Below are 14,223 nucleotides of genomic sequence, written 5' to 3'. Positions count from 1 at the left end.
GAAGAATTCCCATGCTCAGTAAGAAAAGCACTAGAAAAAGTCTTTAAATTATTTATTTATTTTCCACAATAATGATTATAATTGTTCTCTCCAACAGCACCTAAAAATCTTATTAAAAACATGAGTTATAAACAGCCCAAGTCACATTAAGGACTATTTCATAAAGTAAAACATGAACCAAAACTTAACTACTTAAGTGTGCTAAATTTGTCTCAGAGCTGTGAAAGTGGCTTCTACACTAGGATGAGAACACACCTGTAAAATCTCAGGAACACGGATTTAAATTTGGCTAAAAATCTGGTGAAATAATTGGAACGCAGTCAAGATATGTATGCTTAAATTTTATGATAAAATCAACTCCTTGTGTTATTTCACAAATCTAGCATACTGTATATCATTCAACCATCCTGCTCTCAGTCATTACAGCAAAACACTGCCATTATTTTAATGGCATATTGTAACTCTCCTGCAGTAAACAGACAAATCTGAGTTGAAAGCATGACAGCCAACAGCTAATTCAGCAATAGGTAGCACAGGAAAAATGGAACAAGTTAGTGGAGAATGTTTGTTCTCTAAGAGCCTAATACCATGCATAAAAGATGACGAGACCCTCAGGGATCAGCTGTACACACACTAACCATGATATGATTCACTGAATATTAAAACATTAATATGTCCTGTAACCAATGTAACTAGCTGCCTAGTTCTAAATGTTCTAACTTGCTTATCTGTTAACCTCATTCAATTCTACTTAATTGTAAAATGAAACAGAAAACCTAATATATACACAGACATATATCAATAAAACTGATGAACAATGTGGAAATTGCTGTACCAAGTGACCACTTGGAACTCAACAGATTGGTCACTTGAGTAACTTCCTCGTATGTTTAACAGGCAACAGCACACAGTAAGAATCCCTTCCTGATCCTTCTTAGACTCAAGACCACATCCTGAAGCACAAGAACTATCTATGCAGGCTGAAATGCAATGTATTAAATGTTCATAATAGTATTCAGCCCTCTTCAAGACCCAGTTTCACTACTTAACATCTTCAGGCAATTAGTTTTTCACAACACATTTAGTTACATTTAAATATTATTAAATCAACCTGATTAATTTTATAATTTCATTGGCATTGTAGGGCAAAATTATGTCCTTTCTTTCCAAAAACCAATGCAAGCTAATTTCAGTTCCATCTACGGCCTTTACAATTTTGAAGCAACAGCTGTAATTCTTGCCTAGTTTATCTGGCTATAGAGTTCTTCCCCATTCTATTAAATGAACTTTTGATTTAATTCTAGCCCAAAATTCAAGTTTTATATTTATAAGAACTAGTTTAAAAGTTTCCAGGAATACAAAGCAGCTTTCAATAAGGACATTTGTGCACAAGGAATTAACTTGGTCCCTGACATGTTATATCCAAGGCTTCAACTGTACTGAAGCCTTCAGATTTCCTTTTGCAAACATTAAAAGATCCAAGTGAACTAACTTAATCTGAGAAAGGAAACAAAATTTTAAGTTGTTAAACATGGAAAAAAAAATTAAAAAAATCACTCCTTTCGCCTCAATCAATTTGGATGAGTTTTTGTAAGAGATGACTTGAGGAGTAAGCAACAGTAAGACTCAAATTTAGTTCCTCTTACCTCAATAATATATAAAACCACATTCTTGTAGAAGCAATACAGTATACACTTGGTTACTCGATTGTAACTCCAAGCTCCATGGACCAACAACAGCTTCTCCAAGTAGGAAAACTGGAAGAGAGAAAACAGGTTTCTACATATATGAAGAACTCTTTAAAAAAAAATTGCTAAAGTAAACCTCAGCCCTCAGAAAAAACCTCCTATCAGCTATGAGAGCTGTTCTTCAAGCACAATAATTAAATAGCTTCACAGAACATACAGGCAAAAAACAACACTTAATAGTTACAGGAAAAGCCTTTTTTGTAACAGAACCTCTGAATGTTTTTAACTGGTCTTCACTGGCTTTAAACATCAAGAAGTCTTCAATTAGTATTACTATCCTGATAGCAAAATCAAGCGAAGTTAACATAATATAGCCCTATGTATTGAATATAAATGTTAACTCTCAAGTCCATGGTCAAAGAAGATTCCTGTGTTTGAGAGCTTGCAAGGTTCACTGTGTTAAATGTACAGTCTGGTAATTAGAACTGTCTTGAGCTGAAATAAAATGCACAAGGGTGGAACACAAGTGGAAAAATATATGCGTAGAGTCTTTCACAGAGAATGCTTACATTAACATTTTCAGCCCACAAAATGTATGCAATCATGTGTTATACAAAGCACCTAAAATACTGTATAAAGAAAAAAGAAGCATTTGCCAAAAAGAGCAAGTAAATGAATCTTGTAAAAATGGATACCTTTTAATGCTGGTTTGAACCACAGCTACAGCTTCTCAGTTCACCAGTTTTGAGAATGGACTTTTACAGAAGTAGTCTCACAATGCAGCCTAGGAAACGTATAATTTTCTAGTCTTGGCTTTGTCAGTGAACTTTTTTGTGGCCTGCAGCATTCCTTTTTTGTCCAGTCACAGACAGCTTAAACTGGTTACTAGATTTACCATTCAGCATGTGTGTACCTGTAGGGTTCTTGGACACTCAGGTGTGACCATTATCTCCTTTCCTTCCTTTTCCACAAAGTGATTTGACTGATAGGCAGAGGTTGACTTCTAAATTTTAGATTCTAGATAATTTATTTTAACCAAAACTTACTTGAAATTGAAAGCTACAGTAATGAATTAAGACTATCATGAGATAGCTCTGCTCTCATGATTTGCAGCACTGAAATCACTGAATCACAAATCCTGTAAGAACAGCCTCTCTCCCATGCATCTGCAACTCAGATTTTTCAGGGTATGCCAGCAAGAAAGGAGAAAATAGAAGTGAACCAAGCTTCACGGTTCAGTCTCTGCCCAACTTGGTCAGGACTGGAAGTGGGACACTCACAAAAGAGCAGCTGACCTACCAGACACCCAATGCCTCAGTTAATATGCAGCACAGCTATAACTTTCCTCATCAAAATTCACTAACAAAACACATCAGCAGTGATGGGAAACTTGCCACTGTGTCCTGACAAGTCACCCCAAACACCTCTTGTAGAGAGTAGCTAGACACAGCCTGAAAACTTCTCTCTGTGCTGAGTCTGTGTGACCACCTCAGATGTGGTCTTCTCTAGAGCTCAAGGCAAGGACAAATCCTACCATTAACTGCTCTCTTAATTGTGCTCTCATGAAAATGAGTGCACTGCATAACAAAGCAAGGAAGATATTCGTAACCTAAATAATACAGGTCCGTGCCTGTTCACACTGGAGACGTGTCCTGTTGAGATGCAGCAAGGAATTAAGTTTGTTTTGATGCTGGTCACTGCAATTAGGCAAATGCACAGCTAGTGGCATACCTGAGCAACTGCAGGGATAGGGCTCTACAACACTGCCCTTGTTCAGACACTGCTGTATTTACGGAGTTTTAAATCAGAAGGGAACATTACAAGTACCCGGCCAGCCTAACTGCAAAACAGATTCTCTAAGTTTTCATAGTTTTCTCTATATCAACCCTAGCATAACTTTTTTTATTACAGAGATTATCTTTTAAAAAGATACCCTCCACCTTGACTAAAGGATGACATGATGCCATGTTGGGGTGTTAGGACAGTGAAGATGCATTCAAAATGCAAGCCAAATTTCCCAAAGAAGAACAATGAAGCATATAAATTTGTTTAAGAAGTTTCCCTAGTTAGGAAACAGTCCCTAGACACCAGATGCTCTCTGGGTTAAGATAATAAAGTCTTTTACTGAGAGAAAACGTGATTCAATTCTCCTACTGTCTCTCTAAACAGGTCATTAGATTATTATCATTATATTAGAGAATTCTCTAAATATGGATCACTCGTAAAATATCATTTCAAGGGAAAAGAATGATTCAAACAGATGCTCCTTGCACCTGTGGAAGTTATTTGAAGTAGAGTAAGACAAAAGTTGCCTTTTTATTTTTGTTTAGTTTATGCTTTGATTTCCCCTGGAATCCTCAACAAGTCTATATAGAGACTTTCTCTTCCCTAAGTGCCTACTTCTGGCACCACTGCATTTGAAATACTATTTGAACATGAGATGCCACATTGTAGTGGTTGTCTTAAATTACTCAAGAAGAACATACCCTGCCTTCAAGTCATGTGCATACAGTAACACTTCAATGGTAGTTATATATCTCCACTGAAAGAAATACACCTCATGGGGATCAAGTTTTTCTTCTGAATACTTTTTTTGAAACACATATTACCATACAGTATTAGTCTCCTTTACAAGAGGGATTTCTTGGTATGCTTTCCAATCAGCACAAAGCTCTTCTACACAATCACAAAAAAATGCAGTTCCACAGTGTTTGACTAATTTTGGAAAGTTAAAATTCTGTGATGGTGTGATAAGCTTTTATTTCATATTGAATTAAGATTCATTGCTATTGTCGGTAACTCCCTAACTGGAATTTAAACCAAGAGCAAGTCACTTCCACATTCTAACACTAAATTCAGAGACAGGGGTTTTAGTTAATGCAGAAGCAACACAAACAGGGAATTACTTCTTCTGGTTTAATGTTACTGCAACTAACAGAAAAGGAATTAAGTGCGTAGGGCCCTCTATTGACAACACTCTCACTGCTTATGCTTACTTATTAAAATGGAAGTAATAAATGATCTGAGGAAGTCTAAGTAAAGAGCATTCAATTAAGTTATACAGCAGAAGCAATAGATAGTCTATAGAAATTAATGAGGAAGACATTACAAGATACCACAGACTTTATGATTATGGCAGTTCCTATAAAGCTATGTATTTAGAATATGGTACTGTTTATGACAGAATAAGCTCTCAATAAAACAGCCTAAAATTTTGAAGATAAATGTCTCAGTTATTCAAGCCTGAAACCAAGTGCTTTACCCAACCACAGATCAGAGCAGCAATACAAGACTGTCACTTTGCTTCACAGCAGGGTTAACACAATAAACAGTTATCTGTGCAAACAGCAGCATTACCCATGCCTTTTCAAAACCTCACTCTCTACTGGAACTATCAAAAGATAGTAATATTTCATATCACTTGGTAGAGCAAATCTACCTACATCCTGCCAGAAGGGAACCTCAGGTGATGCTCACAGAACAGAGGAGACACTGGATCATCTCTGCTTCCTGTCAGCTCCATCTGTTCTTGCCGGTGACCAGTCTCAAACACACACATAGAGCACCTCAGCTGGAAATAACATTCAGAAGATGTCCAGCAACTGAAGCACTTCCTTTCTTATGTTTCTTTAAGTCTTTATTCTACATCTTGGTTTCTTCAGTAAAACAGAAAAGGGTTTTTACTGTCCTCTTTAGCTGAAGTAATCATTGTTGAATTTGATGGGATAAGGTTGTGAGCACTCACTCAACATGCAACATAACATACCTAATATGAAAACACTGGACAGCTCTCTAGAACTGTGACAAATTCTTGGATACCTTATGGGGGTGGGGAGCATACAAATGAAGGAGACATCTCAAAATAAGAATTTCTGAACAGCCAAACTCACACACCTGGTTATAATGTGTACTCAAAATAACAGAAAAGAGCTTGCATGAACAGACATTACACTCAAAAGCATGTTAACGTAAGCATCACAAAGTGCTTCTCCCTGATTACTGAAGAACCAAGACATTGCACAGCTGTCAGGAGGAATGAAGGGAGGTGGAATTTTGCCCTGAAGAGTACAAAATCATAATAATGAATCCCCAAAATACATCCCAACAGCTGCTTCAGACAGCTGCCTTGAAAAGGAAACGAGCAGAGATGCTCCTGGCTTGAAGGCTAAGAGAAGCCATCAAGTACTACCCAGCCGCGCAACGCATGGCTGACAACAGAATATGGCAGTTGTTCTTTTTGCCTCTGACCTGTGCAATAGCATAATCCGAGCAATTGGTTGCCTGCATGCCCTCATTGCCACTGATCCCCACTCCAACGTGAGCTGTCTGGATCATTCCTACATCATTGGCACCATCCCCAATGGCAAGTGTTATGGCATTGACGTGTTTCTTGACCATGTCTACTATTTCAGACTTCTGTAGAGGAGATACTCTGAAAAGGAGAGAAAAAGGTGTCAGTTTCTCACATGCTGAGCTATGTGCCTTTCTCAAAAGGACAGCTGTAATCTACATTTAGAAGTAATCAAAGGGCAGTTGCTGGGAGGTTTCTTTATTCAACAACTACGCTTCAGAACCTGTGCCAAACTATTTCAGAAGGAGAAAGTAGCTTTAAAAATAGTTTCACATTTATCTACTTGCTTGTATTTATGAAAGAGACCAAACAGATATGAAAGATGTTAAAGCTTTGTTTTCCTCCCCCAGCCCCACCTGATACACTTTGGCATACACCAGTGATGTTATATTAACAACAACGGAGAAGGGATTTTCCTCTTCAACTACGACGGTTTACAGATAAACACCTCAGGCTTCCCTGTCTGTCAAGAATGCATCTCCATCCAGGAGGAGAAAGACCACTAATACAATCAGAGTAAACCCAGAGACATTTTCAATGGTTTGGCAAAAGGTACTGCAGGTTTACCTTACTCTCTCTCCTCCAGCTTTACTTCCCCACTTGCCAGGACATCTTTCCAATCTCAGACTAAACAGTTAGGATCGGAAAAAATAAAGCCTTTGCCTGATCTCAGATATGCCTTGTATGCTGGTGCAACTCTGATTTCAGTGATGATCTTATTGAGTCCCAATTCAAAAACAAAAGACTGACTCCATGACATCTGAATATTCTTATCACTTATTGGTAATTACTTTAACCTGATCCTTTTCTTTTTTTACATCAGTTCCAGTTCAGTAAAAATTCATGGAATTCAATGGAGTTCAACTAGTCTAAACCAGGCAGAAGTGGAAAAATACTCATGAATAGGTTACTAAATTGGATAAGACACCCAAAATGCCCCTTTTTTCATGGAAAAGGTGGATCAAGTTACCAAATCATATGAGGTATTCTGGAAATACCTACATGTAGATTAAATATTTCCATTCTAACCCCATCTGTACAAACAACCCAAAATCCTTTCCCCATCAGTTTTACTTAAAGTTCCAAATTATTTTATACTGCCTTAAATAAAGCTTTAGACAAAACTTTTCCACATCTCAAATATGCCACATAACACTCAACTGAAAGAATGTAACTGATAGCAAAAAGCTTTACTATTAAAATAGGGGGAGAATGGGGAATGGGGGAGACAGGTTTTTTACACGGCATTTTTTCCAGAATCTACATCCTGTGGGAGCAACTTACATAGCCTTTTAATACACCCGGCTGGATTAATGCTGATCAAAAAAAAGCAGAATTATCTTGTTCAGCATTTTGCTTTATGGCCTTGATTTTGTTTAGTGCTGATCACCTCTTAAAATAACTTGATGAGTAAATTGGGGAGAAAGAGTTCCTAAGAAAAATTTGCTGGACTCAAAATTCACATGTGAAATAAACCACCTGAAAAGTCTAGCAGCTGTCCTGTTCCTAAAAGCTGAAAACAGGAAAAAGTTGACTGGCCATAACATTTACTTAATACCACTTGATAGATTTATTAAGCACTCAACTACACAGCAATGAAAACACCACTTGGCACTGTAGGGCCTCAGTTAAATTACCAACACAAAACCCCAACACACTAACCAACCTATGGTGCATCAAAGATGTTGGCTTGTAATTACAAAGCAGATCTGAATATAGGTTGCATCACATTTTAGCTTCTCTCATACATACACACTCTTCTCTTTGCCCTGCCTCCTAATATTCACATAACAAAATACTAAAGCACAGAATAAGGAGTGAGCAAGAACTTCAAGCCATAAAATGGGAACTCCAGAGGAACTTGAAGCCAGTTCTGGAGGAGTGGGATTGACAAGTGCACAGACCCCCATTACCAGCCCCAGGGGCACCTCCAGCACACAGGATCATACACTTTTGGCATTCCCCTCATGCAATTACTTCACTGCAGCTGAGCACTGTGCATATCTGCTAACATCCTCCTCAGTCACACACATCTCTCAGGAGTCCAGTCTGCATTCATCTAGTTTTTCAGTTACATGGCAGTAGAAATAGCCAAGAAGTTCCATGTTTCAAATACGCTTAAAGTAACAGGGGAATGAAACAAGACAGACTGTGAACAGCATCTCTGATTCTGTAATTTCAACTAGCAGCTTGTCTACAGACACTTCACACACGATCAGAATATGGCAGAGATGCTCAAACTTGTTCTAGTGCAGTTTAGCTGCAACATGTCAGGCAAGCTAATACATCCTGTATTCACTTCTGTGCCTGCAGTATAGGTGTGGCTTCAGATTTTAAATCAACTTTGCCATTAATGACTCATTATTGGTCAAATCAACAAAATGCCTCAATATAAACATTTCTATCAACTACTACATAATGTACATAGAGCATACTTTAACTTTCATGATGGAAGTTAATTAAACCCACCATTATAGAATGCCTAGTTAAAGACTATCATCTTTATATGTTAAATGAGCTACCGGAAACACTAGAGACATAAACACAAAAAAAAATATTTCTGCACTTGGTTTAAGATTATTAAATCTATCAGTACAAGGTGTTACATGATGATAGTTGTTTAGAATAAACACAAGCTTTATAGGAAGCATTCTCTTTGACACCCCCCCCCAAGTACAGCCCCAAACTCCAGAGAACACGTTTTGCTGTACATGTTACATTAACTACAGAAGTTGCAAATTGAGATGCCTCGTAATTTCCTGAGGGGTTTTACTTCCCTCTGCTCTTCCAACTCTCTCTCTCTCAGCTTCCAAACGTCTTCTACTTCATGTAATCCATTTGGTACCAACACACTGCATTAACTGACATTAATCCCCTTAGCCAGATGATCAGAGCTGCAGTTCATTTCTGCACATTTGATAGGCTGTCTACATGAATAACTGGAAGATTACAGCATAGAACACTATTAACCTGCATCTTCCCCCAGGTGATATCTTGGAAGGGCAGGAGGAATACCCAAGTTCACAAAGATTCCTGGACAAATGCATCAGTTCAAAGTAAAAAGCACAAGCACAAGAACTGCCAACTTCAGGGAAAAATTTTGCAGTGACAGACAAGTATTGGTGATTATCATTCAGTGGAACTTCTCTGGCTTTCACTGCAGAGCTCACTTCAGCAATATCAAGATTTAAGTCTTGCCTTGACATACACCCAAATAAGAATTAAGATGTGAGCAAAACATTAGTTGCATCAAAATCTTCTGCTTACTCATGTATTCATTCACTGGTCAAACAGCAATGCTTCTTATAAAAAATTTTAGAGTAGAACTCAAAAGAGTTCTTTTTTTTTTTATATACATAAATTCTTTACTGTCTCTGCTCAAAAGCATCTTTGACAACAGATACAACCAACTTAGTCTAGAATGATTCTCTTTTTAGGCATATTCCGGGGGGGGGTGGGGGGGTGGGGGAAGAGTCAGGTTTCAAATGACACAATTATAGCTACTGGATTGTCTTCAGATTCTTGCTCAAACTGCTTCCCTGATAATCTGAATTTAACCTCCTCAGGCAGCAGAGAGTCTGGGGTCAGGACTGTATCTTTATAAAGTGTTTAGCATTCAACATTTGGCTGTGCAATATGAAGTGATCAAGGATGATGGAAGGAATGCATAAAGTGTCAGCCATACAGCAGACCTGCTACTTGCCCACCTCTGGGAGTCCCTTGAAGTAGACTTGCTCTTGAGAGGCTAAAAACCAATATGTAAAAATGAAGATTCTACTCAGTCTCAAACCTGGTTAGTCTTTATCAGCGTCTTTAACAGATTAATACAGAAAGCAGCTTCCATCCTGAATGAAATGACCAACGTGTTGGTATCGTATTGCTTTCCTCTGTCACAGGATGGGTGGAAGCAAGAAAAGGCACAAAGCACTATAGCTTGGGAAGAAGCTGAGACAGACATGCAGCCCAGAGCCAGGGACCCTCAGAAAGACAGGGACCTAATTATCCTCAGGTCACTCAAAGTACTTCCTGATAGTAACAATACAGTAAGTATTTATCTGCAAACTACTCACTCCTGTCTCCTTCCATAGTTTCCTTATGGATTTAAGGTCCCTCTCATACTTTGAGAAACCTCAAGAAAAAACCTCACAGAGCAGTAGCCCAGCTGATTTCCACAGAGGATGTTGTAAATAGCTTCCCAATGGCTTTAATCCTTCAGTCTGCATTTGCTTTTCCACTGGGTACACATATTTATGAGCAAACTTCCTACCTGATGCATTTTTGTCTGTTCAGAAAAGTTCTACTCACATGGTTTAGGCTTAGGTAGTCCTGCAAGGAGTAGGGAGCTGGACTTTATGATCCTTATGGGTCCCTTTCAACTTGAGATATTCTATGATTCTACTCAGCACTTTGCTGAAAGGTTTGCTCAGGCTTGCTTTATTTCTTTAAGGAGAAAATTCAGACACAGATGGAGGATATTCCAGTTCAATTTTTTTCATCAGGAGTACTTATGGGACAACCAAAGCAATTCACAAATTTAAATCAGCTGTCATCTTTCACTGAAAGATTTTATACACACCAAAAAAAAAAAATCCAGTGAAGTGGTGATATTCTCAAAAATAATTATCAAACATTTTATTTAGAAACACACTTTGGTAGCAAAATTCTTAAAATCTCAAAGTAAAAGCAAAAAATTAAAAAAAATCCATTTTAACCAAGCAAACTAATACAATAGAGCTTTAACTTCAATTTTCAATATACTGCAACTGATTTAAATCAATGAATTCCTCCACTGCACCTTTTGTAATCTGGCAAGGCAGTTATCTCTCTTATTCCCAGACTCCATCTAATATATCAAGATAGATGCAGTCACAAATAGGATGGGAAGGACACAATGAGCACAACCAGTCCTGTGAGACACAGGTCAGCTACACTGCACAAGATACTATCAGGGGGAAGTGAGAAACAGTTTCTTAGTTCTGTCCCTGGGCCTATCTGTTTACTGCAGTTACAGATGCACGAGAGCAACCACCAGCTACTGTAAATAATACTTCTTACAAAGGCCTTAAACTACAACTGCATCATTGCAGATGCTTCAAAGTATATAGACCTAAACCACAGATGGGAAAAAACTGCAGCATTTCAGAAAATGCTTAGTTTCCTTTATTGCATTCAAGTCTAAAGGACCCAATGAAGGCAGGGTTCTGCCAGAGGACTAGCAACTGAGGCTATGAACTGTATATAAAAAGAGACAGGATTAATAAAGAACAAGATAAGTAAACTTTATTGGAGTCCTTTTATAAGACAAGCAGAAAAAGATTAGATAATTTATAAGAGATCAGTTTATATCCAGAACACCTTACATGGCCGTGAAGAGAAAGCAGCCCCACAAGCTCTTCCACACGTGGGCAAGGCACAGCTTGATACCACATCTCAGCACTGTGTTCTGCCTACATGTGTTGGTTTTTTTTCAAATTTTTTGTTTGTGGTCCCCTCTCCAAAAATAAGGAGACTAGAGCATTTCTGTTGAAGATTGCTTACTTCCCCCACCCCTAATTCAATACAAAATACTCTTTTAAGACATCCTTACCCACACTTTTAAATTTTTAATGTTAATTTGTGACAACAGGAAGGCAAGGCAGGAAGCTGTTTCAAGTATTACCTCCTTCTGCTTCCACACTGTAACCGGGATTAAGCACAAAGACATTAATGTCTTTAACATAAAACGTTAATTTGATATTCTACTTCCTTGAAATGCCTTGTTAATGCAACATAAGGGGCCCTTAAGAGCCTACCTTTACTGCAGTGAACATGACTTTACCCTGTACTATCATAAAATACACTACTACTTCAAAATGCTCAGTGACCTCATCTCCAGGATGAGAGCCCAGAAACTGATAGCTCTCAACTCTAATATTGACATTTAAGGGTATGCACTGGTCCCCAGGAAAAAAAAGCAAGATAAATTAATACCCCACTGACAGTAATGCTCATAAAGGAAGGAAAAGTTACCATGACATCATACTGAACAGTTTTTAACTACACATTGATATATCCTGACACACATGAAAGTGCAGATTTCAACCATGTGTCATCCAAACAAGGACTAGTCTTGAATTACAGTAATGATGCTCCAAGATATCTTGGATAGACATAGTGACACAGTAAGCCACACAGAAGAGTGACCAAAAGCACACACACATTTTATCAACTCAAAATACACATCACATCTAATGTTTTTCATTTACCAAGTGCTCTGAATCTCCTTCACCCACTAAACAACCACAATTTCACAAGCACTGGCTCTGGTGCAGTACTTACAACTTTGGAGGCAGCATTGAGTGAACCGATGGATAGTTTAATGTTCATAAAAAGCACAAAGGAATTCATCCAGCTAAATGTAAGTGCCTCCAATGAAGACAACCCTATCTGCACCAACAGCACCACACTCCTTTTACAGTCAATGGAGCAAAACAGGCAATCTGGAGTGCAATTCATCTGGCTTATTTCAGACATCTACCTTAAGGTTATAGCTCTTCTCCCCTTAGAAGTGCTCTTTTCTCTCCACCAAGGTAAAGGGGGATGAAAGTAACTAGTTCACATGAAGAAGCCTACTACTAACATATAAAATTACACAGGATGAAACTCAACTTGTGTTATTGCAGTGCTAAATACCTTCAAATTTATCAGGTATACAAGCTTTTCCTCTCCTTTTCCTCTTTTTTGACTCCTGCTTCCTCCCAAGAGGCACCTAATGTTGACCTGGTTGATATATCACATCTTCCTTCACTTCTCTTAAAATTCTTGCTTCTTGACTGTACTTTCAGCTCTTGCTAATTCTTCTCTACAGTAATTTTCCAGGCCTGCCTCTTCTGAACACAGACAACTGGAAGTGTTACCAAACCTCTACTGGCTTCTGTAAAAACAACTACAGTTTCATCATCCTTTGTCATTTCAGATGCAATATCACCTCTCCATATTTTTTTTTCCTGAGCAGGTCATCCTCCAAACTGCTTCAGTTGTCCAAATTTATATCCTACTCCAATTATCAGGAGTCTCATTTCACCTTGTTATAACTATAAAAAACAAATCTTCCTTCCTTCAGTTTTTCAGCCTCATTGATGTGCCAGTTGCTTGACTTTGAGCAACGTGTATTACCTCTAAATTCCAGGTTATCCAGTACAGGGTATTTTTGATACCAGGCATGGCTCTAAGTCAAAACACATGCATACGCCCCTACATACATGTTCACAGAACATGTGGTAGTCCTTTTTAAATTAATAGTTACCAAAATACTTACTTTTGCATCACTTTAGATATAATAGAAATACCTCCTTTATATAAAGCTCTCTTTGTAGTTCTAAAGCCACTGAATCATACACAGTCTTCTGAAAAGGAAAAACCCCAATTCATTTAGTACCTTTTTATCACAGACTTTTTTTGCCTCATAAGGTTGGTTTTGTTTTGTTTTGTTTTTTAAATATATGTATCACAAGAGAATTTCTCACTTGCATTCCATATTTTAACAACTCATCTGCCATTCACAACTGCCACTGAAATGATCTCCAGAGGCAAAGGACTACGAAGTAATCTCTTTATAAGCTGGATTCAGTGTACTAAGCAGTGTGATACACTACAAAACACCCCAGTGAACAGAGGGTTAAGTTACAAGTCAGCACCTTCTCTTCCTCTTCAATATCCCTCCCTGCCTGTTTCTGTCTTGACTACCCTTCCCCCAACCTGCTTTATGTGGCAAAGATTAAACAGGAAAATTCATTTTGGAAAATGAGTGATTTGGAAAGTGATGAGTTGGCTTAAACACAGTGTTGAACCGAAGACTATTTTGCATTTTTAATTATGATGGTCACTAGTGGCAACAGCTATAATACATTTTTGAAGTGAAACTAATGTATCAAATTCATTTTGAGCTTCCCTCACCCCAAGCTGATTAAGGCACATTCATTTCCATGCTAATCAGCGTGAGCAGTTCTCCAGCAGCATAGAAATCTGCCTTTTTCTAATGACAGAGCAAAAAAATTCAGTTCTGTAAAACGTACAGATTAGTGCCTCTATAACCTTGAGGACATGCACAAAGAGTGAACACCCATATGTTTTGCACAGAGCATGTAGACTCCTGCAACACATGATGGTGTTAATGGTGAAATTAAGTGACAGTTGAGATTATGG

At 38.0% G+C, this 14,223-nt stretch overlaps 1 protein-coding gene across 5 annotated transcripts in view; it reads right to left on the bottom strand.

Moving 5' to 3' along the window:
* The window catches only part of ATP8A2 (ATPase phospholipid transporting 8A2), a 351,752-nt gene that overhangs the window by 156,231 nt on the left and 181,298 nt on the right, over positions 1 to 14,223 (bottom strand). For all 5 annotated transcript variants that reach the window (XR_012634354.1, XM_074915160.1, XM_074915190.1 and 2 more), the window contains exons 26-27: positions 5,937 to 6,120; positions 1,647 to 1,757 (exon numbers count right to left, since the gene is read on the bottom strand). Coding sequence is in view for 4 of the 5 variants with exons in the window: in XM_074915160.1 (XP_074771261.1) it covers positions 1,647 to 1,757; positions 5,937 to 6,120 (295 nt within the window). In the remaining variant the exon portion in view is untranslated. The remainder of the gene's footprint in view (positions 1 to 1,646; positions 1,758 to 5,936; positions 6,121 to 14,223) is intronic.

This window comes from Athene noctua, chromosome 1 (assembly GCF_965140245.1).
Source record: "Athene noctua chromosome 1, bAthNoc1.hap1.1, whole genome shotgun sequence".
Lineage (NCBI taxonomy): Eukaryota > Metazoa > Chordata > Aves > Strigiformes > Strigidae > Athene > Athene noctua.
The sequence above is the reverse complement of the archived record's forward strand: the minus strand, read 5'-3'. Positions and strand labels throughout refer to the sequence as shown.